General features: G+C 38.4%; 1 protein-coding gene across 2 annotated transcripts; it reads right to left on the bottom strand.

Moving 5' to 3' along the window:
- Positions 1 to 350: 350 nt before the first annotated feature.
- RWDD1 (RWD domain containing 1) lies at positions 351 to 27,571 on the bottom strand. 2 transcript variants are annotated; one of them, XM_036871781.1, is made up of 8 exons: positions 27,269 to 27,406; positions 25,895 to 26,022; positions 19,643 to 19,708; positions 17,684 to 17,814; positions 15,649 to 15,792; positions 14,813 to 14,945; positions 13,922 to 13,984; positions 351 to 4,007 (listed from the first exon to the last, which is right to left on the bottom strand). In XM_036871781.1, exons 5-8 carry the CDS (start codon positions 15,772 to 15,774, stop codon positions 3,886 to 3,888), a joined length of 444 nt encoding a protein of 147 aa, XP_036727676.1. In that variant the 5' UTR covers positions 15,775 to 15,792; positions 17,684 to 17,814; positions 19,643 to 19,708; positions 25,895 to 26,022; positions 27,269 to 27,406; the 3' UTR covers positions 351 to 3,885. The 2 variants fall into 2 exon arrangements, with proteins under 2 accessions (XP_036727676.1, XP_036727675.1); XM_036871780.1 differs by lacking the exon at positions 25,895 to 26,022 and having other exon boundaries at positions 352 to 4,007; positions 27,269 to 27,571.

The raw sequence follows: 27,571 nt of genomic DNA on the forward strand, positions 1-27,571 counted from the left end.
ATCAGAGGTTATGTGAATTTTCTTCAAGCTCCCACAGTTAGTAGACAAGCCCATTATTCCAATTCACACCCTCTTTCCAGCAGGACCATCTCAGATATTTTCATATTAAGCAACACATTAAATTTCAGTGGTGAACTGAAATATCAAGTATTAAATCCTTACTTTTTTCCTTTTGTGCTCAAGCTCCCAGGGGCTGGCTCAAAGTGTGCTTGGTTTATTATCAATTGAGCACCAATGTCGGTGAGAAATCTCAGCCTCACTACGTAAAAAAAATATATATGCAGAGACACTTCCTATTTCTATTCTATTCTCAAATAGAATCCCATAATATCAGATAATAATAGCATGGAAAACATTAAATGCATACCTTTATTAGCATCAATATTTACCTTTTAAAACAAATACCTTTAGTAACAGATCCTAATGTCTTAAGGGCCTTTAGATCAATAAAGATGGATCACTCTGATACTTTAAAAACAAAATTTACGTCAGAAGATACATCCAAATTAAAATCAATACGTTTTTTAAACTTTCTCTCAAAAGTTCAGGTGGAAAATGTTCTAGATCCATATTTTCAAAACAGTCAGAGTTCCACAACAATAAATCTATTAATGATACCACCAAATTTGGAGTATAATTCATTTTCATTTAATGATTATATCACATTTAAATAAGCTTGGACTGGTATGAGTAAAGCCAGTGACCTATTTTTTAATGTCTTGGGCGTGTGGCAGCAGCCCACACTCCAGTAATTTCATGTCCTTAATTACTTTACCTTAACTGTTTGGCTGGTAGTAATATGGCTTCATTTTGTTTGTCCACTGAGCACTTTCATTTATGCAAAGAAGCCCACTTTACCTGAAAAAGTAGTTTCTTTTCCTGGTCTTCCTACCTAATGTTCTTTGGGATGAAGGCCATAGGACCCTGGGAACCTTTTTGAAACAGCAAGGACGACAGTCAGGTGAGTGAGGCACTTACCTCGGGTGCAAAATTTAAGGAGATGCATAAAATTCAACAAAGATAAATAATACTTTAATGCAGCATTTAAAAAATAAAAATCAATGTAAAAATCCATGATAAATGAATTATCCAAATTTTAAATAATTATTGATTTTTCCTTTTAGCTCAGGTGCCATTATGGGTTTGCACAGCACTGTGAAATTTTTGATTCGATAACCCTTTACAATATTCTTGAAACTTCCCCAGCATTTTCCCATCTTTTATTAATGGAGGGGATTTAGTACATTTGGAATCCAACTCACCCCCCTTCTTTCAAGTCCTTTGATGAGTCTGCCCAAGAAAGGTGACATGAAAAAGAAACCTATAGACTTCACAGTACACCTTTTGGCAACATTCTGTCATCTTTGTTACTCAGACACAGGTCCTAAGGCAGCAAACAAACTAGTGTCATTCACATTTACCCATCTATATGAATTCACACTCCATGTGTCATTTGTGGAAAACTTTCCCTGTCACTTCAGACCTCAGTGGTCTAACATTACTCCCGACAGTTCTTGAACTGTGTGACTCATTCTGACCCTAATCATACAATCCCTACGATTGCTGCCTGTCATGTATGTTCTCTGAAAGACCAACACTGGGAGCTACTTGCAGTAGCTTACTTACTATCTGTTTGCACCTTCATAACACCTAACAACCAGCTAGCACATAAATATTGAAAACCCACAATTTCCTTTCTTCTGGAATCTAAGAATACATCTCTTTACTTCTTGGCACATATATCTTGGGAGTTTGTGACAGTACAATCAATGATCTCATCCTTTCCACTGATAAGAGATGTTACTGATATCTCTCTTGGTTTTACCTCAACTAGGAAATGTTCATGTAACCTTTTAGACGTGTTACCTTAGATTAGTATTTATTCACTTTTTTTCCTAAGTCATCCTTGCTGCCAGAAGGGTAACCTTTTAGATGTGTTACCTTAGATGAGTATTTATCCACTTTTTTTCCCCTAAGGCATGCTTGCTGCCAGAAGAATGTGAAGTAAAGCAGAACCTAGAAGCATTACTCAAAGTTGCAGACGGCAAATAGAACATTTCTTTGAACTCTTATATTTTATCTTTAAAATGCATAAGCATCTTGCATACTATTCCAACAATTAGGTGCCTACTCAGTGCCATTGTTCCAGGGATACAGCAATGAATACAAATATTTGTGTGTGTTTTTAACTTAATAATATTGTATACAAGTTAACACAAGTAGAAAAACCAAAACAAAAATTATCCCAAATCCAAGAGCAAAACTGATAATTCAAGGTGGGCCAATTATTGCTTCAAATACCACCAGTCATGCTGTTACACATCCAGGAATTATGTGTGCTCCAGTTTGAGAAGCAGAGTCTTTGGTTAATTCCCAGAATACAAAGCCAACAGTAAAGTTAATTTTTACTCTGGGTGAAAATATTTGGGATTATCATTAGAACTAATCAGGTTGTCTTCATTTCCATTTCATTAGGTTCTACCTACATTCTGAAATGACAAAGGTGGTTATTCAATATCTGTAGGAAATGTATAAAACTTAGACTTTAAAAAATTATGTGAGGGGCAAGTGTAATCATTCTTGATACTTCAAGGTCAAGTCTCCATTGACCTCATACTACACTGCTCACAACTGCTTTTCTCAACTGAACCACTCTGTCAGGTTCTTATGCAATTGCTGATCAGCTGCAGAAAGGACCTCTCCTTAGGAAAAGCAAAATCTCACGTAACAAACTTTTGGACTTCTCTCTGCATAGAAATACTGAACATTACTGCTATTCCTCTTTATTGGTCAGGATCAAGGTGGGTGAAAAGCATTAAATTCCTCAATGATAGTTTTGTCTTAACTTTATTTTAATCATAAGGTCTGACTTCAAAAATCAACATGGATTGATATTGCTGTGTTTGTGGGTATATAGTATTTCTGAATGGAGGAAGCTATTTGCAGTAGCACAAGTGATTTCCTATTGTGGTTAAGATTCAATCCTCCAGAACTGCAATGACTGGATAACTTGCATGAAGCCTGGCTCTCCCACCTGGAGCCCCCAAGTCGATCATTCCAAATTATCACAAAGGTCTAATGTGTGCATGAATGTGGATGTGTGGTACTCTTGCAGACAGTGTACAATTCCAAGAATTCAAACCACTTCAGACTGGTTAATTAGAAAAGTGGGGAAAATTACAATTTATAGACTTGACAACTGTAGGACAGTAGTTCTTCATCAGGAGTGTGCATCACAATCACTTCTGTCACAGGTATGAGATTTCACTGTTTCAAAACTCAGACTGAGGCTCAGTGTTTATTAACCTCCACTGAGAAGGGACTAGGAGTGCACACTTTTTAATAACTCCAAAGATGATTCTGATTCAGATACTACTATAGGACTAAAGTCCATTTTACTCTTGACTATAAAATGGGCTTCTGGTTTTGTTAAGACTTAAATTTACTATGCCCGAAGGCTAGAATTCAGAAGGTTTAATGCTCTGTTCGCCTCAGTCTTCTAATATTTTATATGAATGACAACCCTTAGAATTCAAAAGCCACCAGTCTCTAGCACAGAAATTCCAAGTTATTCCAATTCCTTGCATATAAACCCACACCTGGGTACAGCAACAGCTGACCTTCCAGTCTTGGTGTTTTAGGCAGAATTTCTCTCCAACACTAAATGATTTTAAACACGTGGCCTTCTTCCCACCAATAAGAGGAATTGAACATTTTATATCTGAAATTTTAAGATCAGTTTATTAAGTTCAATGATGAAAGCCATCAGAAGAATATTCTCCTGAAAATTATTTTTTCTTAGAAAAAAGAAAGGAAAATCAACACCCTCTTAGCGTAGCCACAGATGCTATGGCAGTCAAGCCTCTCCGAAGACGGGACAGTCCATTAGTCGGTCAAGTCACTCTCCCGGTCAGCAGGATTGTAGTCCGGGTCATCCTCATCATCCTCCAGCTCCAAGTCATCCATTTCCTGGAACAAAGACTCATCTACCTCCACGTTGTTTCCAGCTGCAAAAGACAGAAGATTTCCCCTGCAGTCTTACACTCAGAAATAAAAGATACAACCCAATGGCAGTACCAAACAGAGACTTCTTAAATGTGCATCGGAGGTGCAAGTGACGAAATCCTGAAATACTACTCATACCAGCAGTGATCTGCATTGGTCAGCAGAGACTCACACATTTTAAGAGCAACTTCATGCTTCCAGTTCATAGTCTAAAGAATCCAGCTACAAAAAAAAGCCATTCTAGAATGAATTATTTATGATCTGGCATGTTATAAGTTGAAGACAATGATGATACAAAGTTGATTATCACTGACCATGAGACCTGTACCAAGAGTTTATCTCTTCCAATCCTGGAGATATATACATCATTAAAGCTCAACTATACTTATAATTAATTGGCAAATTTGATCTTCACTCTCACCCACTTCCCCTGTAACCAGTGGTATGCCTTTCTAAGATTCCAAATGTCTAAGCCCTATAGGCAGTAACACCCAGGCTTTGTATGAAACATCTTCCCTCTTCAGTCTATCTGTAGTAAATAAAGTAGGATATTACAGTGCTCTGAAATCACCAAACATTGTTTACCTTCTTTCCCTCTCAAACTCTAGTCCACTGACATTCAACTCAATGAGAAGGAGTCTTGCTTCATGCCTAAGAGCAGTTCAGTAATAAAATATAATTTGTTAAGTCCAAGCCGAAGAATAACTGACTCAGCCTGGGAGAAGTAGTGAAGCCCTCACAGAGCAGAGGACATCTGAAATATCTTCATGATAAATTTGAATCCAACCAGAAGAAAAGGAGCCAGGATGAAGCAATTCTAGGTAGGTTATGCAAAGGCAGAGAGAAGAGCTAAGACCTTGAATACTTCTAAGTGGAACACAAGATTCTTGAGGAAAAACATCTGGAGATAACACAGATGAAGGCCAAACTGAAGGACTGTGCAGGTCAACCTCTCCCTCTAAGCAGCAGAGAACCACCAGAGGATTGTATGGAGAGAAATGGCATGATTACACATGGGTTTTAGAACTACCACCTCAGAGGTGGTGACTACAAGGTAGGTAAGGGCACCAGGAGGAAGAGACTGAGGCAGGGAAATAATTTATGAAGCTATTACTAAAGTCCCGTTGAAAAATAACAAAACTTTCAAATTAGGAGGAAAGAGCTGAAAAGACATTTCAGAGGCAGAATCAACAGAGAGCTTCTGGTAAGTTACTGGATATAAGGAGACACTTGATCCATTAGACAGGGAAAAGAGTCAAAAATGAGTAAAGACAATAAAACTTTTAAAGTTCAAGAGAGAATGAGACTAAACTTTCTGGATCTAAAATTTCTCAACAAAATAGAAAGTAAAATAAGCTCCTAAAATGAGAGGGAAGATAGATGAAGATATCCTTGTTTTCTGTTTTGCGGGTTTTGGTTTTGGATTTTTTTTTTTTTTTTTTTGGAGACTAAAAATCTTAGAACAAGAATGTAATAAGACATTAAAAAAAAAAAAATTGCTCAGTGTCAGTAGGAGCACAGCTCAGGTTAGGAAGCATGATTTAGCAGTGGGCCACCTCAACAGATAGTTGATTCTTAACCTTCTTAACCTTTTCCAGAAGGTAGTCCAGGAACAAGGTCGAAAGGCCAGATGCTAGAGGATCCTCAGCTGGCATAATGGGCATGACAGAAGGATGATGAAGTACAGAACCCAGGGAGCTACTGGAGGGGTGACTGAGTAAGGGAGTAAGGAGCTCAGTTTAAGAGATACACATAGGGCTCAAGCTCCATGAGGGCAGGGAGATCTCTGCTGTATCCTCAGCGGCCAGGACAGTGCCTGCCTTACAGGGATGCAATAAATATTTGTGGATGGATGGACAATGTATGGACAAAGACAGCAAGAGCATAAGGGTCAAGATAAACAAGAAAAAGAAAGCACAAGGGACTAGAGGTTCCAAAGACAGTGAGAGTGAAATAAAATGTACGACTTTTGGTTAGTTTTACGTTTGAGGTTTTTATAAAGCTCCATGACAGACCATAGATTTATGATACCAGAAATTTGAAGAAAACAGGTCACTTGAGTCATAGTGACCTGGTTAACTAGTTGTTAAGAGGCAAATGTGACCATATTTTATCTATTGCTATCTTTGATGTTGCTTAAGTTATCATAAAACTTTAAAAAATACATTGCTGGGGGGAGACCTTCAAGATGGTGGAAGAGTAAGACGTGGAGATCACCTTCCTCCCCACAAATACATCAGAAATACATCTACATGTGGAACAACTCCTACCGAGCACCTACTGAACGCTGGCAGAAGACCTCAGACTTCCCAAAAGGCAAGAAACACCCCACATACCTGGGTAGGGCAAAAGAAAAAACAGAGACAAAAGAACAGGGATGGAACCTGCACCAGTGGGAGGGAGCTGCGAAGGAGGAAAGGTTTCCACACACTAGGAAGCCCCTTCGCGGGCAGAGACTGTGGGTGGCAGAGGGGGGAGCTTCAGAGCCACGGAGGACAGTGCAGCAACAGGGGTGCGGAGGGCAAAGCAGAGAGATTCCCGCACAGAGGATCGGTGCTGACCTGCACTCACCAGCCCGAGAGGCTTGTCTGCTCACCCACCGGGACGGGTGGGGGCTGGGAGCTGAGGCTCGGGCTTCGGAGGTCAGATCCCAGGGAGAGGACTGGGGTTGCCTGCGTGAACACAGCCTGAAAGGGGCTAGTGCGCCACAGCTAGCCAGGAGGGAGTCCGGGAAAAAGTCTGGAACTGCCTAAGAGGCGAGAGACCATTATTTCGGGGTACGCAGGAGAGGGGATTCAGAGCACCGCCTAAACGAGCTCCAGAGACGGGCGCGAGCCGCGGCTATCAGCGCGGACCCCAGAGACGGGCATGAGACGCTAAGGCTGCTGCTGCCACCACCAAGAAGCCTGTGTGCAAGCACAGGTCACTATCCACACCTCCCCTCCCGGGAGCCTGTGCAGCCCGCCACTGCCAGGGTCCCGTGATCCAGGGACAACTTCCCAGGAGAACACACGGCATGCCTCAGGCTGGTGTAACATCACGCGGGCCTCTGCTGCCGCAGGCTCACCCCACATCCGTACCCCTCCCTCCCCCCGGCCTGGGTGAGCCAGAGCCCCCTAATCAGCTGCTCCGTTAACCCCATCCTGTCTGAGCGAAGAACAGATGCCCTCAGGCGACCTACACGCAGAGGCGGGTCCAAATCCAAAGCTAAACCCCAGGAGCTGTGTGAACAAAGAAGAGAAAGGGAAATCTCTCCCAGCAGCCTCAGGAGCAGCGGATTAAATCTCCACAGTCAACTTGATGTACCCTGCATCTGTGGAATACCTGAATAGACAACCAATCATCCCAAATTGAGACGGTGGACTTTGGGAGCAACGATATATATATTATCCTTTTTCTCTTTTTGTGAGTGTGTATGTGTATGCTTCTGTGTGTGATTTTGTCTGTATAGCTTTGCTTTTACCATTTGTCCTAGGGTTCTGTCTGTCTGGTTTTTTTTGTTTTATTTTGTTTTTAGTATAGTTTTTAGCACTTGTTATCATTGGTGGATTTGTTTTTTGGTTTGGTTGCTCTTTTCTTTCTTTCTTTCTCTCTCTTTCTCTCTCTCTCGCTCTCTCCTTTCCTCCCTCCTTCCCTCTCTCTCTCCCTCGCTCTCTCTCTCTCTCTCTCTCTCTCTCTCTCTTTCTTTGTTTCTGGCTGACAGGGTCTTGGTGCTCCAGCCGGGTGTCAGGCCTGTGACTCTGAGGTGGGAGAGCGGAGTTCAGGACATTGGTCCACCAGAGACCTCCCAGCTCCAAGTAATATCAAACGGTGAAAGCTATCCCAGAGATCACCATCTCAATGCTGAGACCCAGCTCCACTCAATGACCAGCAAGCTACAGTGCTGGACACCCTATGCCAAACAACTAGCATGACAGAGACACAACCCCATCCATTAGCAGAGAGGCTGCCTAAAATCATAATAAGGTCACAGACTCCCCAAAACACACCACCGGACACAGACCTGCCCAACAGAAAGACAAGATCCAGCCTCATCCACCAGAACACAACCTCTAGTCCCCTCCACCAGGAAGCCTACACAACCCACTGAACCAACCTTAGCCACTGGGGGCAAACACCAAAAACAACAGGAACTACGAACCTGTGGCCTGTGAAAAGGAGATCACAAACACAGTAAATTAAGCAAAATGAGAAGACAGAGAAGCACACAGCAGATGAAGGAGCAAGGTAAAAACCCACCAGACCAAACAAAGGAGGAGGAAAGAGGCAGTCTACCTGAAAAAGAATTCAGTGTAATGATAGTAAAGATGATCCAAAATCTTGAAAATAGAATCGAGAAAATACAAGAAACGTTCAACAAGGACGTAGAAGAACTAAAGAGTAAACAAACCATGATGAACAACACAATAAATGAAATTAAAAATTCTCTAGAAGGACTCAATAGCAGAATAACTGAGGCAGAAGAATGGATAAGTGACCTGGAAAATAAAATAGTGGAAGTAACTACCACAGAGCAGAATAAAGGAAAAAGAATGAAAAGAATTGAAGACAGTCTCAGAGACCTCTGGGACAACACTAAACATACCAACATTCAAATTATAGGGGTCCGAAAAGAAGAGAAAAAGAAAGGGGCTGAGAAAATATTTGAAGAGATTATAGTTGAAAACTTCCCTAATATGGGAAAGGAAATAGTTAATCAAGTCCAGGAAGAACAGAGAGTCCCATACAGGATAAATCCAAGAAGAAACATGCCAAGACACATATTAATCAAACTATCAAAAATTACATACAAAGAAAAAATATTAAAAGCAGCAAGGGAGGGCTTCCCTGGTGGCACAGTGGTTAAGAATCCGCCTGTCAATGCAGGGGACACGGGTTTGAGCCCTGGTCTGGGAAGGTCCCACATGCTGCGGAGCAACTAGGCCCGTGAGCCACAACTACTGAGTCTGTGCGTCTGGAGCCTGTGCTCCACAACAAGAGAGGCCGCAATAGTGAGAGGCCCACGCATCGCGATGAAGAGTGGCCCCACTTGCCGCAACTAGGGAAAGCCCGCGCACAGAAACGAAGACCCAACACAGCCATAAATAAATAAATAAATAAATAAATAAAAAGCAGCAAGGGAAAAGCAACAAATAACATACAAGGGAATCCCCATAAGGTTAACAGCTGATATTTCAGCAGAAACTCTACAAGCCAGAAGGGAGTGGCAGGACATATTTAAAGTGAGGAAAGGCAAAAACCTATAACCAAGACTACTCTACCCAGCAGGGAACTCATTCAGATTTGACGGAGAAATTAAAACCTTTACAGACAAGCAAAAGCTAAGATAATTCAGCACCACCAAACCAGCTTTACAACAAATGCTAAAGGAACTTACCTAGGTAGGAAACACAAGAGAAAGAAAAGACCTACAATAACAAACCCAAAACAACTAAGAAAATGGTAATAGGAACATACATATCGATAATTACCTTAAACGTGAATGGATTAAATGTTCCAACCAAAAGACACAGGCTTGCTGAATGGATACAAAAACAAGACTCATATATATGCTGTCTACAAGAGACCCACTTCGACCTAGGGACACGTACAGACTGAAAGTGAGGGGATGGAAAAAGATATTCCATGCAAATAGAAATCAAAAGAAAGCTGGAGTAGCAATTCTCATATCAGACAAAATAGACTTTAAAATAAAGACTATTACAAGAGACAAAGAGGGACACTACCTAATGCTCAAGGCATCAATCCAAGAAGAAGATATAACAATTGTAAATATTTATGCACCCAACATAGGAGCACCTCAATACATAAGGCAAATGCTAACAGCCATAATAAAAGGGGAAATTGACAGTAACATGATAATAGTAGGGGACTTTAACACCCCATTATCACCAATGGATAGATCATCCAAAACGAAAATAAATAAGGAAACATAAGCTTTAAATGATACATTAAACAAGATGGACTTAATTGATATTTATAGGACATTCCATCCAAAACAACAGAATACACTTTCTTCTCAAGTGCTCATGGAACATTGTCCAGGATAGATCATATCTTGGGTCACAAATCAAGCCTTGGTAAATTTAAGAATATTGAAATCATATCAAGTATCTTTTCCGACCACAATGCTATGAGACTAACTAGATATCAATTACAGAAAAAATATCTGTAAAAAATACAAACACATGGAGGCTAAACAACACACCACTTAATAACCAAGAGATCACTGAAGAAATCAAAGAGAAAATCAAAACTACCTAGAAACAAACGACAATGAAAACACAATGACTCAAAACCTATGGGATGCAGCAAAAGCAGTTCTAAGAAGGAAGTTCATAGCAATACAATCCTACCTCAAGAAACAAGAAACATCTCAAATAAACAACCTAACCTTACACCTAAAGCAATTAGAGAAAGAAGAACAAAAAAACCCCAAAGTTACCAGAAGGAAAGTAATCATAAAGATCAGATCAGAAATAAATAAAAAAGAAATGAAGGAAACAATAGCAAAGATCAATAAAACTAAAAGCTGGTTCTTTGAGAAGATAAACAAAATTGATAAACCATTAGCCAGATTTACCAAGAAAAAAAGCGAAAAGACTCAAATCAATAGAATTACAAATGAAAAAGGAGAAGTAATAACTGACACTGCAGAAATACAAAGGATCATGAGAGATAACTACAAGCAACTATATGCCAATCAAAAGGACCACCTGGAAGAAACCGACAAATTCTTCGAAAAGCACAACCTTCCAAGACTGAACCAGGAAGAAATAGAAAATATAAACAGACCAATCACAAGCACTGAAATTGAAATTGTGTTTAAAAATCTTCCAACAAACAAAAGCCCAGGACCAGATGGCTTCACAGGCGAATTCTATCAAACATTTAGAGAAAAGCTAACACCTATCCTTCTCAAACTCTACCAAAATATAGCAGAGGGAGGAACACTCCCAAAGTCATTCTATGAGGCCACCATCACCCTGATACCAAAACCAGACAAGGATGTCACAAAGAAAGAAAACTATAGGTCAATATCACTGATGAAAATAGATGCAAAAATCCTCAACAAAATACCAGCAAACAGAATCCAACAGCACATTAAAAGGATCATACACCATGATCAAGTGGGGTGTATCCCAGGAATGCAAGGATTCTTCAATATATGCAAATCAATCAATGCGATACACCATATTAACAAACTGAAGAATAAAAACCATATGATCATCTCAATAGATGCAGAAAAAGCTTTTGTCAAAATTCAACAGCATTTATGACAAAAACCATCCAGAAAGCAGACACAGAGGGAACTTACCTCAACATAATAAAGGCTATATATATATTTATGATAAAAACCATCCAGAAAGCAGGCACAGAGGGAACTTACAACATAATAAAGGCCACATATGACAAACCCACAGCCAACATCGTTCTCAGTGATGAAAAACTGAAACCATTTCCACTAAGATCAGGAACAAGACAAGGTTGCCTATTCTCACCCCTATTAACCTAGTTTTCGAACTTTTAGCCACAGCAATCAGAGAAGAAATAAAAGGAATCCAAATCGGAAAAGAAGAAATAAAACTGTCACTGTTTGCAGATGACATGATACTATACATAGTGAATCCTAAAGATGCTACCAGAAAACTACTAGAGCTAATCAATGAATTTGGTAATGTAGCAGGATACAAAATTAATGCACAGAAATCTCTTGCATTCCTATACACTAACAGTGAAAAACCTGAAAGAGAAATTAAGGAAATACTCCCATCTACCACTGCAACAAAAAGAATAAAATACCTAGGAATAAACCTACCTAAGAAGACAAAAGACCTGTATGCAGAAAACTATAAGACACTGATGAAAGGAATTAAAGATGATACAAACAGATGGAGAGATATACCATGTTCTTGGATTGGAAGAATCAACACTGTGAAAATGACTATACTACCCAAAGCAATCTACAGATTCAATGCAATCCCTATCAAACTACCAAAGGCATCTTTCACAGAACTAGAACAAAAAATTTCACAATTTGTATGGAAACACAAAAGACCCTGAATAGCCAAAGCAATTTTGAGAAAGAAAAACGGAGCTGGAGGAATCAGGCTCCGGACTTCAGGCTATACTACAAAGCTACAGTAATCTACACGGTATGTACTGGTACAAAAACAGAAGTATAGATCAATGGAACAGGACAGAAAGCCCAGAGATAAACCCACGCACATATGGTCACCTTACCTTTGACAAAGGAGGCAAGACTGTACAATGGAGAAAAGACAGCCTCTTCAATAAGTGGTGCTGGGAAAACTGGACAGCTACATGTAAAAGAATGAAATTAGAACACTCCCTAACACCATACACAAAAATAAACTCAAAATGGATTAAAGACCTAAATGTAAGGCCAGACACTATAAAACTCTTAGAGGAAAACACAGGCAGAACACTCTATGACATTAATCACAGCAAGATCCTTTTTGACCCTCCTCCTAGAGAAATGGAAATAAAAACAAAAATAAACAGATGGGACTTAATGAAACTTAAAAGCTTTTGCACAGCAAAGGAAACCATAAATGAGACGAAAAGAAAACCCTCACAATGGGAGAAAATATTTGCAAATGAAGCAACTGACAAATGATTAATCTCCAAAATTTACAAGCAGCTCATGCTGCTCAATATCAAAAAAACAAACAACCCAATCCAAAACTGGACAGAAGACCTAAACAGACATTTCTCCAAAGAAGATATACAGATTGCCAACAAACACATGAAAGAATGCTCAACACCACTAATCATTAGAGAAACGCAGAATCAAAACTACAATGAGGTATTATCTCACACCAGTCAGAATGGCCATCATCAAAAAAATCTACAAACAATAAATGCTGGAGAGGGTGTGGAGAAAAGGGAACCCTCTTGCACTGTTGGTGGGAATGTAAATTGATACAGCCACTATGGAGAACAGTAAGGAGGTTCCTTAAAAAACTAAAAATAGAACTACCATATGACCCAGCAATCCCACTTTGGGGATATACTCTGAGAAAACCATAATTCAAAAAGAGTCATGTACCACAATGTTCATTGCAGCTCTATTTACAATAGCCAGGACATGGAAGCAACCTAAGTGTCCATTGACAGATGAATGGATAAAGATGTGGCACATATATACAATGGAATATAACTCAGCCATAAAAAGAAACGAAATTGAGTTATTTGTAGTGAGGTGGATGGACCTAGAGTCTGTCATACAGAGTGAAGTAAGTCAGAAAGAGAGAAACAAACACCGTATGCTAACACATATATATGGAATCTAAAAAAAAAATGGTTCTGATGAACCTAGGGGCAGGATAGGAATAAAGACACGGACATAGAGAATGGACTTGAGGACACGGGGAGGGGGAAGGGTAAGCTGGGATGAAGTGAGAGAGTGTCATGGATTTATATATACTACGAAATATAAAGCAGCCGCTTTATGAGAAGAGTCAATGCAATCCCTATCAAACTACCAAAGGCATCTTTCACAGAACTAGAAGAAAAAATATGGGAAGCAGCCGCTTAGCACACGGAGATCAGCTCGGTGCTTTGTGACCACCTAGAAGGGTGGGATAGGGAGGGTGGGAGGGAGATGCAAGAGGGAGGGGATATGGGGATATATGTATATGTATAGCTAATTCACTTTGTTATAAAGCAGAAACTTACACACCATTGTAAAGCAATTATACTCCAATAAAGAGTAAGAATACTTTGCTGTAGTTTAATGTATAAATTGATCAAACATTAAAATTTATTCTTCAAAATGTGTTTCTTTATAGCCTTGGGAGGAAAAATTTACATTGAGTTACCACTATGATTTTCATGGTTTAATATTAAAAACAGCACATTATGTACATGTAGAATTCTAACATTTTCTTACCATCTTCCAAGAACTGAATATCAGATGTGTCGAGATTATGATCTGTTTCAAATAGCTGTCTCCCTAAAAGAAATAAACATATTTAACTCGAATGGCATACTTTTCCTCCATCTTCCCTACAATGCTTTAAACAGTAGAATAATATAAACAAGTTGTAAAAAAACAAGTCTTAAAACCTGTTTTTCCTGTGAATTTCAATCAATTTATGAACTCAGTGAGTAGCTAAGAGGCATATGAAATATATTTGCATTAAAATGGAACAAGTGGGGGCTTCCCTGGTGGCGCAGTGGTTGAGAATCTGCCTGCCAATGAAGGGGACACGGGTTCGAGCCCTGGTCTGGGAAGATCCCACATGCCACGGAGCAACTAGGTCCGTGAGCCACAACTACTGAGCCTGCGCGTCTGGAGCCTGTGCTCCGCAACAAGAGAGGCCGCCACAGTGAGAGGCCCGCGCACTGCGATGAAGAGTGGCCCCTGCTCACCGCAACTAGAGAAAGCCCTTGCACAGAAACGAAGACCCAACACAGCCAAAAATAAATAAAAAAAAAAAAAAAAAAAAAAAAAAAAGGAACAAGTGAAAGCCTAATCTGCCTCAGAGTCCTAGAAAAACAAACGGGTTTGATTCTACCACTCCTAAGGCTTGTGATCCTAAAAGTCATGGTAGTTGTATCTTAAGATCTATCCACTCCAATATTTAGATGAAAGATAAGCCATAAAACTTAATTATAATTATGTGTGAAGAAACATCACCATATGGAGAGAACACTTTCTATTTTTGTCCTAGATGCCTAAGTATACTATTTTCTTATAGAAATCTGTCCAAATGATCTTCTTGCTATATAAGAAATAATATAGGAGGGCTTAAAGGGAACTGGATATGAGGGGTCATACCACTTAATTTATTTTTTCCTGCTTGTTCTTCTTCTTTCATTCGTTTCTTTTTAATTTCCAAGAGTTCTGCATCAAACTTGGCCTTCCAACTTAAGAAATTCTCGATTGTAACAGGAGTGCCATGGAATAATTGCTTAGAAAAGAAAAAAGACACATCACCAGGTAAATGATACAACAGTTAGAAAATAAAGCCTAATGATCTTCTAGACAAATGAATACAGCCACTTACAGGAAAAACAGAGAAAAATGGTTTCAAGTTTAAAATATTTAGTCTGATTTCTGCCTGCATTGGCTACTCTCATTGGTTTTGGCAATTTACTCTGGAAAAGTCCTTTTTAAATTTTTATTACAAAAAAGCAAAGATAATATGTAATGTGTCCCCATTGCTATTCACTGTTAAGAAGAAAGTTGCTACTGTCAATATTAATATGTTTAAATACACATCAATTCATAATACTAACATCATTGTTTATCTTTTTGACTTCATTTTAGGATCTAAGGTTTTCTTTACATTTAGTAAATATTTAAATCACTCTGGTGGAGGCTTTATAATTCTAAACTCTATACCATAAATGAAATAGTTTATATTTCTTGATTTTACCTGCATGAGCTTTATGAACCTTTAACTAACTGATTATTAATCATTATTGTGCCATGCACACCAACTAAATGAGGGACCTTCTAAAATTTTACTCAGTAAAGCTTTATTAAAATTTACTTGTGCTTCTTTTTGTGATTCCCCCCAAATTACTGAAATTTCCAAAAGCAAAAACAAAAAAAAACCCCAAAAAACAGATTTAAAGAATAATGAAAGAAAACATGACTTTTAAATATACCTTTTCAGCTTCTTCTGCTTCTTTTTCTTTTTGTTTTTTTTCTTCTTCTCGTCTAGTTTTTATTTGATCTACTATTTCATTTAATTTTTCTTGCACGGCTGTCACTAAAGTAAAGATCATCACCATACCAAGGTTTTCTTCTGCCTATGTAACCAAAAAAGAAAAAAAGGTTGCAGTGAGAAACATAATTCTCGGAAAAATAAAAACAACTAACTAACCAGTGGGGGAAAAAAGGTGTTTCAGCATAATCACTACACTCCATACGTTTATAACATGATTACTAATTCAGTTACACCATAAGTTTGGACTCTTGGATCACTTAAGAATTAAGCATATATATATAAAAATAACATCTTAAATTTTAAAAAGTCTTGTAATTTGCTGTATTCAACCTAAAACAGAGAAAAAAAGAAATTTCAATAAATTCTATGCAATAATCATAAATGTAGGTGGAATTCAGAAAACCTTTTTCCACATTAGCTAGCAACATCAGTTCTTCAGCATGTTTTCATCATTTTAGTTTTAAACCATTACAAATAGAAAGAAAAAAAGATACATAAAGATAAATCATAAACATACCTACATTCTTTATTGTTGTATTATACTAGAAAATCACTATGCCCTCAAAATTCAGTCCATTGTCAGAGCTCTTAAAATACCCTCAAAGAACTAAAATAATGATAACATACTGGAGAACTGATAGTGCTAGCTACTGTAGGAAAAAGTTTTCTGAATTCGCACCAAAATGTTATTAGGCATTTATACCTGACTGGTGAGATTAAGGGTAATCTTTATTTTCTTCTTCATTATTTTCTGCATTTTCTGAGTTTTCTATAATATAAATTTATTATTTTGATAACTAAAAATTAATATAACTACTTTTAGGGGAAAAAATACAACTATGTGCTCTATCTCTGATCTCAGGTAAGTATCAGAAAGAAATCAAAACTTTCTTTTTGAAAGAAAGGAGTTTGAGTATAAATGAAATATAAAATGCATGTTAACAAAATCACTCAGATCAAATAACTTACATTAATATATGACTGACTGAATACAGTATGTTGTTCCAGGCTCTCTGCAATGTTTTTACAAGAAGCATGTTAAACCAAATATATAGAATTAATATAACTTCACACTGGGTAATGGAGTGAACAGGGCCCAGGATCAGCATAAATTAATGTTTGATATATCCTTTCCCTCTTCATTCTCTAATAGCTCCAGATATTTTTAAAATGTCAGCATTTAGAGCACCTATAGTCCTTGAAATATACAAGTCACATTTATGATGGAGACATGTTTTCTGTCAGTTCTTCTTAGAAAACAAAATCAGGACTTCTGCTTTTAAAATGGTGGAGTAAGATTTTACTTGCCCTCCCTACTCCCAACTCTGAAGATCCCATGAAAACTCTCTACCCAAGCAAGAGAGAGCTTTAAATATCCCCCACGCCCAGACTGTGAGTAGCCCATCCCATCACAGAACTAGCCAGGTAAGAACTTTCTGATACCCATCTTTTTCTTCCACACAACACCTCCTCTTGGAAGGGTCATAAACCATTGTTGCTGTTTGTAAGCTTAGGGAGCAGGACAGGAAAGAAAAAAAATCAATCACCACTCCTCTTACCAAATTATAGGCAACTAGCCTACAACAGGTCAGAGGGGTTAGGAGTTTTAATTTTTTTTTAAGTTGGAATTTTTAAGTGCACATGGGACTAGGCATTCTGAGAACCAAATTTTAACTGTGTTGATAACTTAGAGTACCTAATCAGACTTTTTATCACCTACAAGTCACAGGGTTAACTGAGTTTCAAACAAGGGTATAGGGAGAACTTCTCTTACTCAAATTTTAAAGGTACAGTGGGAAACAAAAATAAAGATGCTTTGTGAATATATATATACACACACACACACATCATGAATTTTGCTTGTTCAAAACACTGGTTATACATATTTAATAGCATTTTCTGACTCTTAACATTACTGTATAATATTTAAGGCCAATAAAATAATGCCATTACAAAACTTGTTATTTCCTTACCTGTAATGCTAATAATTTTAAAATGTCTGAGACATCATTATCATCTAGATTTAACTGAGAGAATATTTCATAAAGGGGAGCTTCATCTGGGTATTTTTCACTGTATGTAAACTTGAGGGTAGTCTGGACAGCTAAAGACACAAGATAAGAGATTGATATGAATACCTTAAAATGTAAAGTACAGAGAGGTCAACATCTTTGTTTAATCAGTAATTAATTTACAATGTGTCAATGAAAAGTAGCACAACAGATTTTCCTACAAAGAAAAACAAGGTTACTATGAGACCAGATAGATAATTACTAACATAAACAACATGTACCACAAATATAAGTGAAAACAAATCATAGGGATACCAAAGATCACTTCTAACACATGAAACACATCTACTACTTATGAGTATTTTATCATACTGCACATCAAAGAAAGAGGATGAAGAACACATTCATTTTAAAACTCTCCTTAAGATGAACAAAAGGCACTGAATATAACACATAGAAAAAGTACTACCTTAGGCTCATTTTCAGGCCTCTACCAGAGCCAGCTCCAGTGCAGAAGATCTGACTTTAGCCCTGGAGTCCATACCGCTATCTGCACAATGCCAGCAGGGCATTGCTAAGGGGTTGCTAGAGTACACAGCTGTGAACTGGACAGTTTGAGAGGTTGTCTGAGAAACTTTTAACCTGACTCATCCATACATGCTCCCCCAGTCTTTTGGCCTGTGCCAATTCACAGATCTGACACTGGTATAGGTGTGAGATTCTTACAGGCGCATTAGTGCAAAGTATCTCTCTGCTACCTAGCATGATGAATTCTCAATTTCGCCAACTAAGCAGTAGGGCTAAACATTTTGTTAAAACTTACTAGTCAAAATGACCCTTTGTCTAGATTTTGCTTTTTCTGTAACTAACATTTTAATTATTAAAACCTCCTGATTTTGATGATTTTAACTGAAATCTAGATTTCTCTCCATGGGAATGAAAAAAAAAACACCTCAAAATGTGCTGGCTTGATATTTTGTTTTAATTTTTGTGTATGACGTTAACAAAGAAGTTTATATAATTATATATAAATATATATAAATATCTATCTATATAAATATATGTAAATAACTGTATCCAACAGCTTTTTAATTCAGATTTCAGTAATATCAATACTAACCTCATTTTCAATTCTACAAGAACTGAGTTATCAAATGATACCACTAAAACGGTATTACTGAATACCCATAAGAGAATTTTAGTTGACAGGAAAAAAAAAAGTCCTTGGGGTTAACACCAACTTATATAACATTCTTATGAAATTACAATATTAACTGAACTGGACTAAAAGCAGAAAAGAACTTAAGACACTCTTCCCCCAACATGCACCAAATTTAAATTAATTTTAATTTATTAGTTTTATAGCTCCTTTATTTCAATTTGTATATTTGTCTTAGTTCTACACTTGTATAATATTGGTTTTTATTTGGTTTTATGCATACACATACTTAAATAACAGTACAATATCCATTCTAAAGAGAGAGGGGAAAAATGCAGATAGGTATTTATCCGGCCCAATTTATAACAGCAAATGTCCAGTAAACAATCTAAATATCCAAAGAGGAGAAAGTCCATGCTATGCCAAGGAATACCACACAACCACTAAATTACGTGTACATGCAAAGTGTTCTTGACAAATATGTCCTACCCTTTTTCTATCTGCTGTATTGTTAATGTTTCTGTTTCACTTTTAAGAATTAAGCTTACTGTCAGAATACATCTCCTTGACTTCCTCTTTGTTTCTCTAGAAGTCATTATTCCATAGTAAATACTGACTAGAAATATGTAACATTCATACTAAATTCTTAACAGCACCTTAGCACCTCCACACATGCAATGTCCAACACAACGGCTGCAGAATGAATAAAATTCCCGAGAGAAGGGCTTAGAAAAACCTAAAGTATTTTTGATTAGACTTACTTTCATCATTTTCTCCAGCCTCAGATGTCACAGTAATGGTGAAGCTGGGTGGATTTTCTGATAATACTGTAAGAAATTATACACAGAGGTTAAGTTATTAAGATACTTCCTAAGGCACATGCTTTTCCTTATTAGCAAAATATCAATAGCCAGTCCTGGAAACTGATCCCTAGCCTGTATTTCCATTTCCATAAATACAGACTGAATAGAACAATTCAAACAATAAAATGTCCATCAATTTCTATTTAAATCTAGGGTTTTCTTTAATCTGGGAAAAAAAATACCTATAATAGATACCCTCTTTGAGTTTTATCAAATCAATTAAAATAAGTAATTTACTTTTTAATTCAAAATTCCCACCTATACATGGAAAATTACATTCTAAAAAATTTCCAAATGAAACGGCAAAAAAAAAAAAAAAAATTGATGTTTCTCATCAGAACCTACCCCCTCATAAATACTCAGTATTATCACTAATTTTTATACTTATATATTCCGAAATATAATTCAGAATCTCCATGACGAACAGTAAATATTAATTTGTTAGAGTTTGTGTCTTCTAGCTCTCTCTTTCTTCTATATCATCTCTAGAACCAAGCTTTATTCTTTCACAAATTATTGAAAATCTACCATCTTTCATGGAATTACAAAATTATCCATGAATTCAAGTATCAAATTACTTATAATTTGTTAAGCAAGACATGTCAATCAACATTTACATAAATAAGAAAGCTTTATATGCTATTTTGCAGCCTGATGTCTATCTGATACTATTTACCTGTTTATGATCTATTCCCCCACAAGAATACTGTAAAAACTCTGAGAACTCCTAGATCAGTGCCTGGCAGTATCTAGAAACTCAATAAAGTTTGGCTCAATGAAAGAGCTAAACTAATATTCAGAACCATTAGATGACTAAACAAGGAAAATTCAAGTCACCCTTGATTGCTGCTGAGCCCGCAAGAAAAGTCTGTGCTTCACTTCAGGCCCGGGAAGCCCTGACCCCGGTGCAGCTCAGCAGCCTCTTTCGGACGTGAAAGAGTAAGGGGATCTCTGAAGAAGTCACCACAAAAACTACTCAGCTTTTCCTATTCGAGAACTTCTGAAGTCTTCATAAATAAATGAATTATCAATAAAATGAATTATCAATAAAAGTTTCAGGGGACTTCCCTGGCAGTCCAGTGGTTAAGACTCCGGCGCTTCCACCACAGGGGGTGCGGGTTCGATCCCTGGTGGGGAAACTAAGATCCCACATGCCCTGCGGCATGGCCAAAATGTTAAAAAAAAAAAAATTCAAGACATATTCCCTCATTTTAACTGAAGTTTAAAAGTACTTGAAGCAATGATGGACATCGATGATTAGTACAAAGGTGTTTGTCAGGAAGATAAGAGACTCACTGGACTCATATTTTAATAGGCCTCAGGCAGTCCAGCCTATGCTGAAAAAGTCCCTAAAAGGTAATTATAATAAAGCTTTTATAATATGATTGGCCCTACCTTTTTTCTAACAAACGTGTGTAAAATATATTTGATGTACTTCATTCCCATTTCCTTTCATGACCAACCTTAGCATTTACATGTCATGAAATATAAACATTGCAACTATAGAAATAAGGGTTCAACTCAATGACATTCCAACTTATTATCATTTTCCAGGGCTCCATGAGGCTGTAATTTAGCGGTTACCTATAACCAGTAACAACAGCTAACATTTATTGAGCATTACTTTGCACCTGTGCTGTGCTATGCATTTACACAAAGATCCTTTACTTCTCACATCAAAATCGTGCTTTTATACTGTTACCATATTTCACCAAGTTTAAGATGCCATCAATTATGTGATGCACCCTACTTTATGTACCACTAAGAAAGAAAAAAGAAACTGCCAATTAAACTATGATATGTAATCAATTATAAGACAAATTCATATTTCAGAAATGTTTACATGTAAAATTATGCCTTCGAATCATTTAAATATAGTATCATCCCAATTTTATAGATGTGGAAACTGAGATAAAAGAGCTGTATAGCCAGTAACTGGCAGGACTGAATATAAACTGTATAGACTTTCATTTAAAAAGAAAAAAAATTTTTCCAGCTGAGAAATTCCAGGGAAGTCATTTGAGCTAGGTTGTGAATTAAGGCATACTGGTAAATAGAGATGGAGAAAAGGAATGCAGGATAGAGTAACACGGCAAAGGGTATAATGGTGCGAAAGCTTAAGGAATATGCAAGGAATTAGAAATTATTCCACTAGTGAATGTATATGCGGTGAATAAAACAAGTTGAAAATATACAGCTGAAAGTTTAGTGTGGACAGTGATAGCTTTCTTTAGCAGAAGTAATAAGGTCAGAATTCTATTTCTAAACATAGAAGATAAATCTAGCCACAGTGCATAAAATGGAAGGGGAAAAACAAGATTAGATGCAGGATGAAACTTGATAGTTACTGAAATCGTCTCAGCAAAGTTAATGAGGTTCTGAACTAGGCTGGTAGCAATGGGAATAGCAGAGAACAGGGAGAAATCTAGGATGGTGATGGGTGACAACTTGAATTTGCAGGCAGTGCCACTAACAAAAACCAGAAATAGAAAAGAAAAACCAGATGTATTTGAAGAACACAGGGTACTTTCATTTGGAGGTATCAAGTATGCAATCAGAAATGGGCAAATGGAGCTAAAGAGAGTTGGGCTTGAATTTAATTTGGGATCATCCACAGAGAGGTGACAGCTAAAGCCATTCGACTAAATGAAATCGCCAGAGAGAATACAGAGAGAAAAATAAGGGCCAATGTCAGCTATGTAAGGGATCTTAAATTTGCGGAACAAAAGTAAAAGGAGGAAAAAGTGCCAAAGGTTAAAAGAAAAGCAGCAGCCATGACAGGTAAAAACAAACTCAAGAGAAGCCTATTTTATTTGTGAAGCCACCTAAGTACCGAGAGATCCAGCTCTGACGTGGCAGTGTCTACGTGCTGTATGTGTCTGAGTAGCCGTTGGTGGGGGTAATGGGGAAAGAACCACTGGCCTGTAAGATCATATCTAAATCCCTAACAAGGCTCTTTGTGATCTGGCCCCCGCGTACTTGTCAGGTCTCATTTTCCGTGACTCTCACTTTACTTTCTAGCCATACCCAGCTACTTGTCCTTTGAACACATTTGGCTCTCACAGAGTCATGCTTCTGCACATGTGCCCCATCCCCCAGTCTCATTCACATAACTCATCACCCCTCAGCTCTCCAAAACAACTCAGAACGTCCCCTCTCCCTTTGCTGTGGCTGCATTCTATATGAACCTCCATGAAAGAATCATCACATTGTGTTGTAAATTATTTATCTGATGTCTTTTCCTGAGAGATTGAGCTTCTAACAATACGTATACTAAATATTTGATAAGTGAGGAACCCATGTGGTAAATGAGGACATGGGAATGCCAGCAAGAACGTCACTGAACTGCCTGACCTTGGGAGCTAGACAGAACAGGGAGGCAAGATGAACAAGAAAGAAGCTGATAAACTACCAAACCATGAGAATTCATGATGAGAGGCATGTTCACTAAAAGCATGGGAATGAAAAACCGTAGGGCTACAAAGCTTAGAGAAAGAAAGAGGAATTTCAGAGGCCAAAATTTTAAAGATGGCCCATCCAAGCTGTGGCTATGGCCCCATGCAGTTGGAGGAAATGGAAATCAAAACTGTTCGTTGATAAAGAGAGGAGTTATGAAGCCATGTTACTAGAAGAATCCACAACTAAGATGGTAAATTTCTAGTAAAGAGTATCTTATATTTGTTTAACAGTTATAAAGTTTTTACACTTACATTATTCCTTATTAAATAGATATGGAAACTGAGGCTTGGAGAGGTTATATGATTTGTCCAAGGACAAAGAGCTGATACGCATTCCAACAAACTGCCATTACAGAGAGAAAATTGTGAACCAGGAACAAACAAACAAAAATACTGGAGAACACTGCTAATATCCACTCTCCCCTTCTTCCAGTTATACCATTTTTAATTGATCATACTGCCCACCCAGAATGAGGACTATCTTTCCCAGCGTCCCTTCCAGTTAGGTCTCACCAAATGACTGAGTTCCAGCTAATGGGATAGAGAGAAATAAGCCCTTTGATAGTTTTGAGGAAATTTCCTTAAGAAACTGCTGTCTTTTACTTCTTCTTCTTTTTTTTTTCCTTCATTCCTTTATCTATCCTACTGCCTGGAAAAGGAATGCTGCCATCTTCACCATGAGCATGAGACTACATCTTAGGGATGACAAAGAACTAAGAAGCAGCCTGGGTCTCTGAAGAATTATTGCACCAGAGTTACACATGTATCATTTATGTGCAAGAGCAATTAACTTTTACCTTTTTAAAACCAGTTATTTGGGGTTTTCTATCATAGCTTAACCTAATTTAAAAAAAAAAAAATGGAAAAGGGATAATATTCCAAAGCTTAGAGGTTACTAAAATTGGGAAACTTACTGAATTGAACTTGCAAAGATGAATTATTCCTGAGTTCTCATGAAGCAATAATCCTATCCCAATGCATTACACACTGTGAGTTGGGACGAGTTGAGGAAAGATTAGCTTTCACTAGAGACCAGACTTCCACCACTGTGAGTGGATCAAAATACTTTTGAGAAAAAGAATAAGGTTGTTGGGCATTGCGGAAGGAACCAGTGGAGGAGCAGAAGTGTTAGGTGATATAGGGGCAGATGATGGTAAACTAGACAGAATTTAGGATTTTGTAAAGAGCAGAGAACATGGAGGTAGTAGCTGAAAGGTACACTAACAGGACACACAAATGACACTAAGGTTTTCACAAAGAACCAGATCAGCTCATGTTAAAATAAGTCCCTTTGGGTCTTAGAAAGTGACTGTCCTAGAAAAACTGCTTTCACAAGATGACTTCTGCCCCATCTTTAAGATGCAATTTTAACTGTTAAGCTCATGGGTGTTACTTAGAGGTACTAACATAAGCAACTACAGGATTACGTACCCCTCTTTGTAAGATCAAACAGAATTAAGGGAACCTGACTTTTGTTTAGCCTAAAGCTAACCAATTTGTTCCAACAAAACACCCGATAGCCAGGATTTTGATACAGAAATGGAAATAACCAAATTCAACTACCTTAGCAGGACCTTGTCAAGTGAAGCACTGAAGGAGAATGTGGTATCAGGAAAGTCCATTTATATTTTGGGAGACTAGTTGTTAGGAGGACTGGATCAATGTGCAGTCAAGCTACAGAATAGGCACAAAGAAGAAACTGTATTATGATCTGTTATATTTCACAACAAATGCAACATGGGGCCAAAAGTTCTCTGCAAATAGTCAAGCAACAATTCTAAAGTCAGGTTAGGTCTATGTGCCTAGGACTATGGCTGGCTGAATTGTGCCTCTTCAGCATCCACAAGGGGGTCATGATGTACTTAACAAAGGCTTCTCTGTCAGCACTCTACCACGTACTTAAAAAAAAGTATTTACCAAATCTAATATTCAATGTGATTCAAAATGACATTTGAAAACTACAAATTAGTGTTCCTTGGCAAACTGACACAACCAAGTTCCCTTTCTGAAACCTGGTATGAAAATATTAAAGTATAAAATCATCAACACAAAAGAAAGCTGTAAAACAGTAAACCTTGCAGATCCTCAAAATTTCAAAAGACCAAACATGGAAATATATGATTCCAAAGTCCTCTGCCTTTTCCTTGAGGTATCATACAGAACTTGATCAAAGTTCCTAAGGAACTATAAATCAAGACATCTCATTTTAATTTACTTAATGCAACTGTAGGAATGCTGATAGGAATTAGACACAGATGGGCTCAGCTGACACTGCAGAATACTTGATGCGTCAAAGATTCACATATTGTCTTTCATTACCCTGGCTCAGAATCCTCAAGCACTTTTGCATCTGACAAGAATTTCACATACTGAACTATATCAGAGCTTAGTACAATTTGAAAGAACCATCCAATTATTCTAGGGTTAAAAATGTATCACTGTCATAAATGTTTATGTGCACAGTACTTAATGAGTGATACCTTATGCCCAAAGAAATGAAAACAACAGCACATCTTATGCTTTCTTAACTCTGCCTACACTGTGTTCATGCCTGTTACATTTCCAATGTACTAGATATGACCAAACGTCATGATTAAGAATATATCCAACAACTGACCCTATATTCTATTTTATTTAGACATTGATATATAAGCAAGGATAGATAAGGGAGCCAGACTCCATACACACTCACCCAGTTAATGACACTCTCAAACCCCTCTTCACTCATCCCCTTAATATCCTCACAGCACAGTTGTACTGCTGTTGAGAGAGAACATGAACAGGACTGGAGCTATACAGGGGTAGCTGAGAGACATCTGCCTGTTGGCAAAGCAGAACAAAATTTGCTACCATTGCAAGCAGTGATCAAAGGGTAGAGCTAAGAAAACTAAGCTAAACAATGAAAAGGGAGTTTATGAGTTAAAATAACATTACCTTACACGCTAAATTCTGACAATCAGTGATGGACAACACTCAAAGGAAGGGATAGGGAAGGTAAATCCCACAAACCTAGGCTATACTCGCTCATACTGGCTTTATTAGATCACCTCTCAAAAACTGAGTGTAAAGTGAGAGAAGCCATATTGATATGGTTATCTTGCAGCATTTTCAGAATCATCTGAAGGCTTAATACTGAAGAATTCTCTTCCTTTAAAATATACCAAATGAACTTCTCATTAATATTTTACATATTTTAGCCCAACTTACCAAGTAATCTTCTGCTGCCCCTCATCCCAGCTGGAGCTGGATCCCAAGCCCCAGACCTTTCTCTTATTACCAGTCCTGCCACTAACTTGCTGGCCAACCCAGAGCAAGCACTTACCTCTCCTGAGCCTCCACTACCTTGCTGCTAGCAAGAGGAAGCCAGGCCTGATGACGTCTGATATCCTACTATTGGTCTAATTACCTGTGATCTTACAGTGGACCTGAACTTTGGGCCACCTCATTCATGGGGCATTCTGCAGAATATCAGAATGTAAAAAAAAAAAACCAAAGAACGAAAGAAAGAAGAGAAAAGAAAAACGACAAACTTCAGGGACAACGCTACTCTCAAAACGGATTCTGGGTAACTTTGAGAATTCTGAATCCCACAAACTTTAAAACACCATCGTGAAAAACAGCTTCTACCTGAACAGAGGTGAAAATGTGAAAACTCACACTTCTGCGGCTCTGGAAAGACTACTCCCACTTGGAGTATCTATATTCGTGTATTTCACTAAACCTCGAGTATCTATATTCGTGTATTTCACTAAACCTCGGGCTGCTGTTAAGTGACAATGAAACCCTCTGGTTTTGCCCCCGACTGAATTCCAGGCCCGAGATTCCAGGGACCTCGCCAGCCTCGCCCGGACTTTCAGATTTCAGGGAACAAGCGAAGAAGAGAAAACAGCCGTGGAGTTCCTCGTAGATGCCTGAACCCTTGAGGAGAAGTCGAGAAGAGGGCGCGGTGGCCACACGGCCTCTCCGTTCCCTTCTCCATCCTGGCCCGGGATGCCGAGGGCCGTGGCGGTGGCGGCCGGTCCCACTCCACCCCGAGTAGCTGCGGGCCCGCGGCCGCGGAAGTCACCTGTGAAGGAGTCAGGGTAGATGGACTCCAGAGCCTCCAGCTCGTTGCGCTGCTCCTCGCCGTAATCTGTCATCGCGGCCCTCGCTGCAGCCCATGGATCGCCCAGACACCCAGGCGGCGCGCGGCAGCCGGGACCGCGGCGCGCTCGGAGAGCAGGCAGCTGCCGGGCGGGCGCAGGCGCAGAGTCCCCGGCTGAGAGGCCGGAGGCCCAAAGCCAGGCTAGGCCTGCTGAGCCGCAGCCCAGCGCCTGCCTCCGCCTGCTCCCTAGTTCCGCGTTCGACTCGTTGGGCCTGGCCGGTGGGC

This window comes from Balaenoptera musculus, chromosome 12, assembly GCF_009873245.2.
Source record: "Balaenoptera musculus isolate JJ_BM4_2016_0621 chromosome 12, mBalMus1.pri.v3, whole genome shotgun sequence".
In the NCBI taxonomy this organism is placed as follows: Eukaryota; Metazoa; Chordata; class Mammalia; order Artiodactyla; family Balaenopteridae; genus Balaenoptera; species Balaenoptera musculus.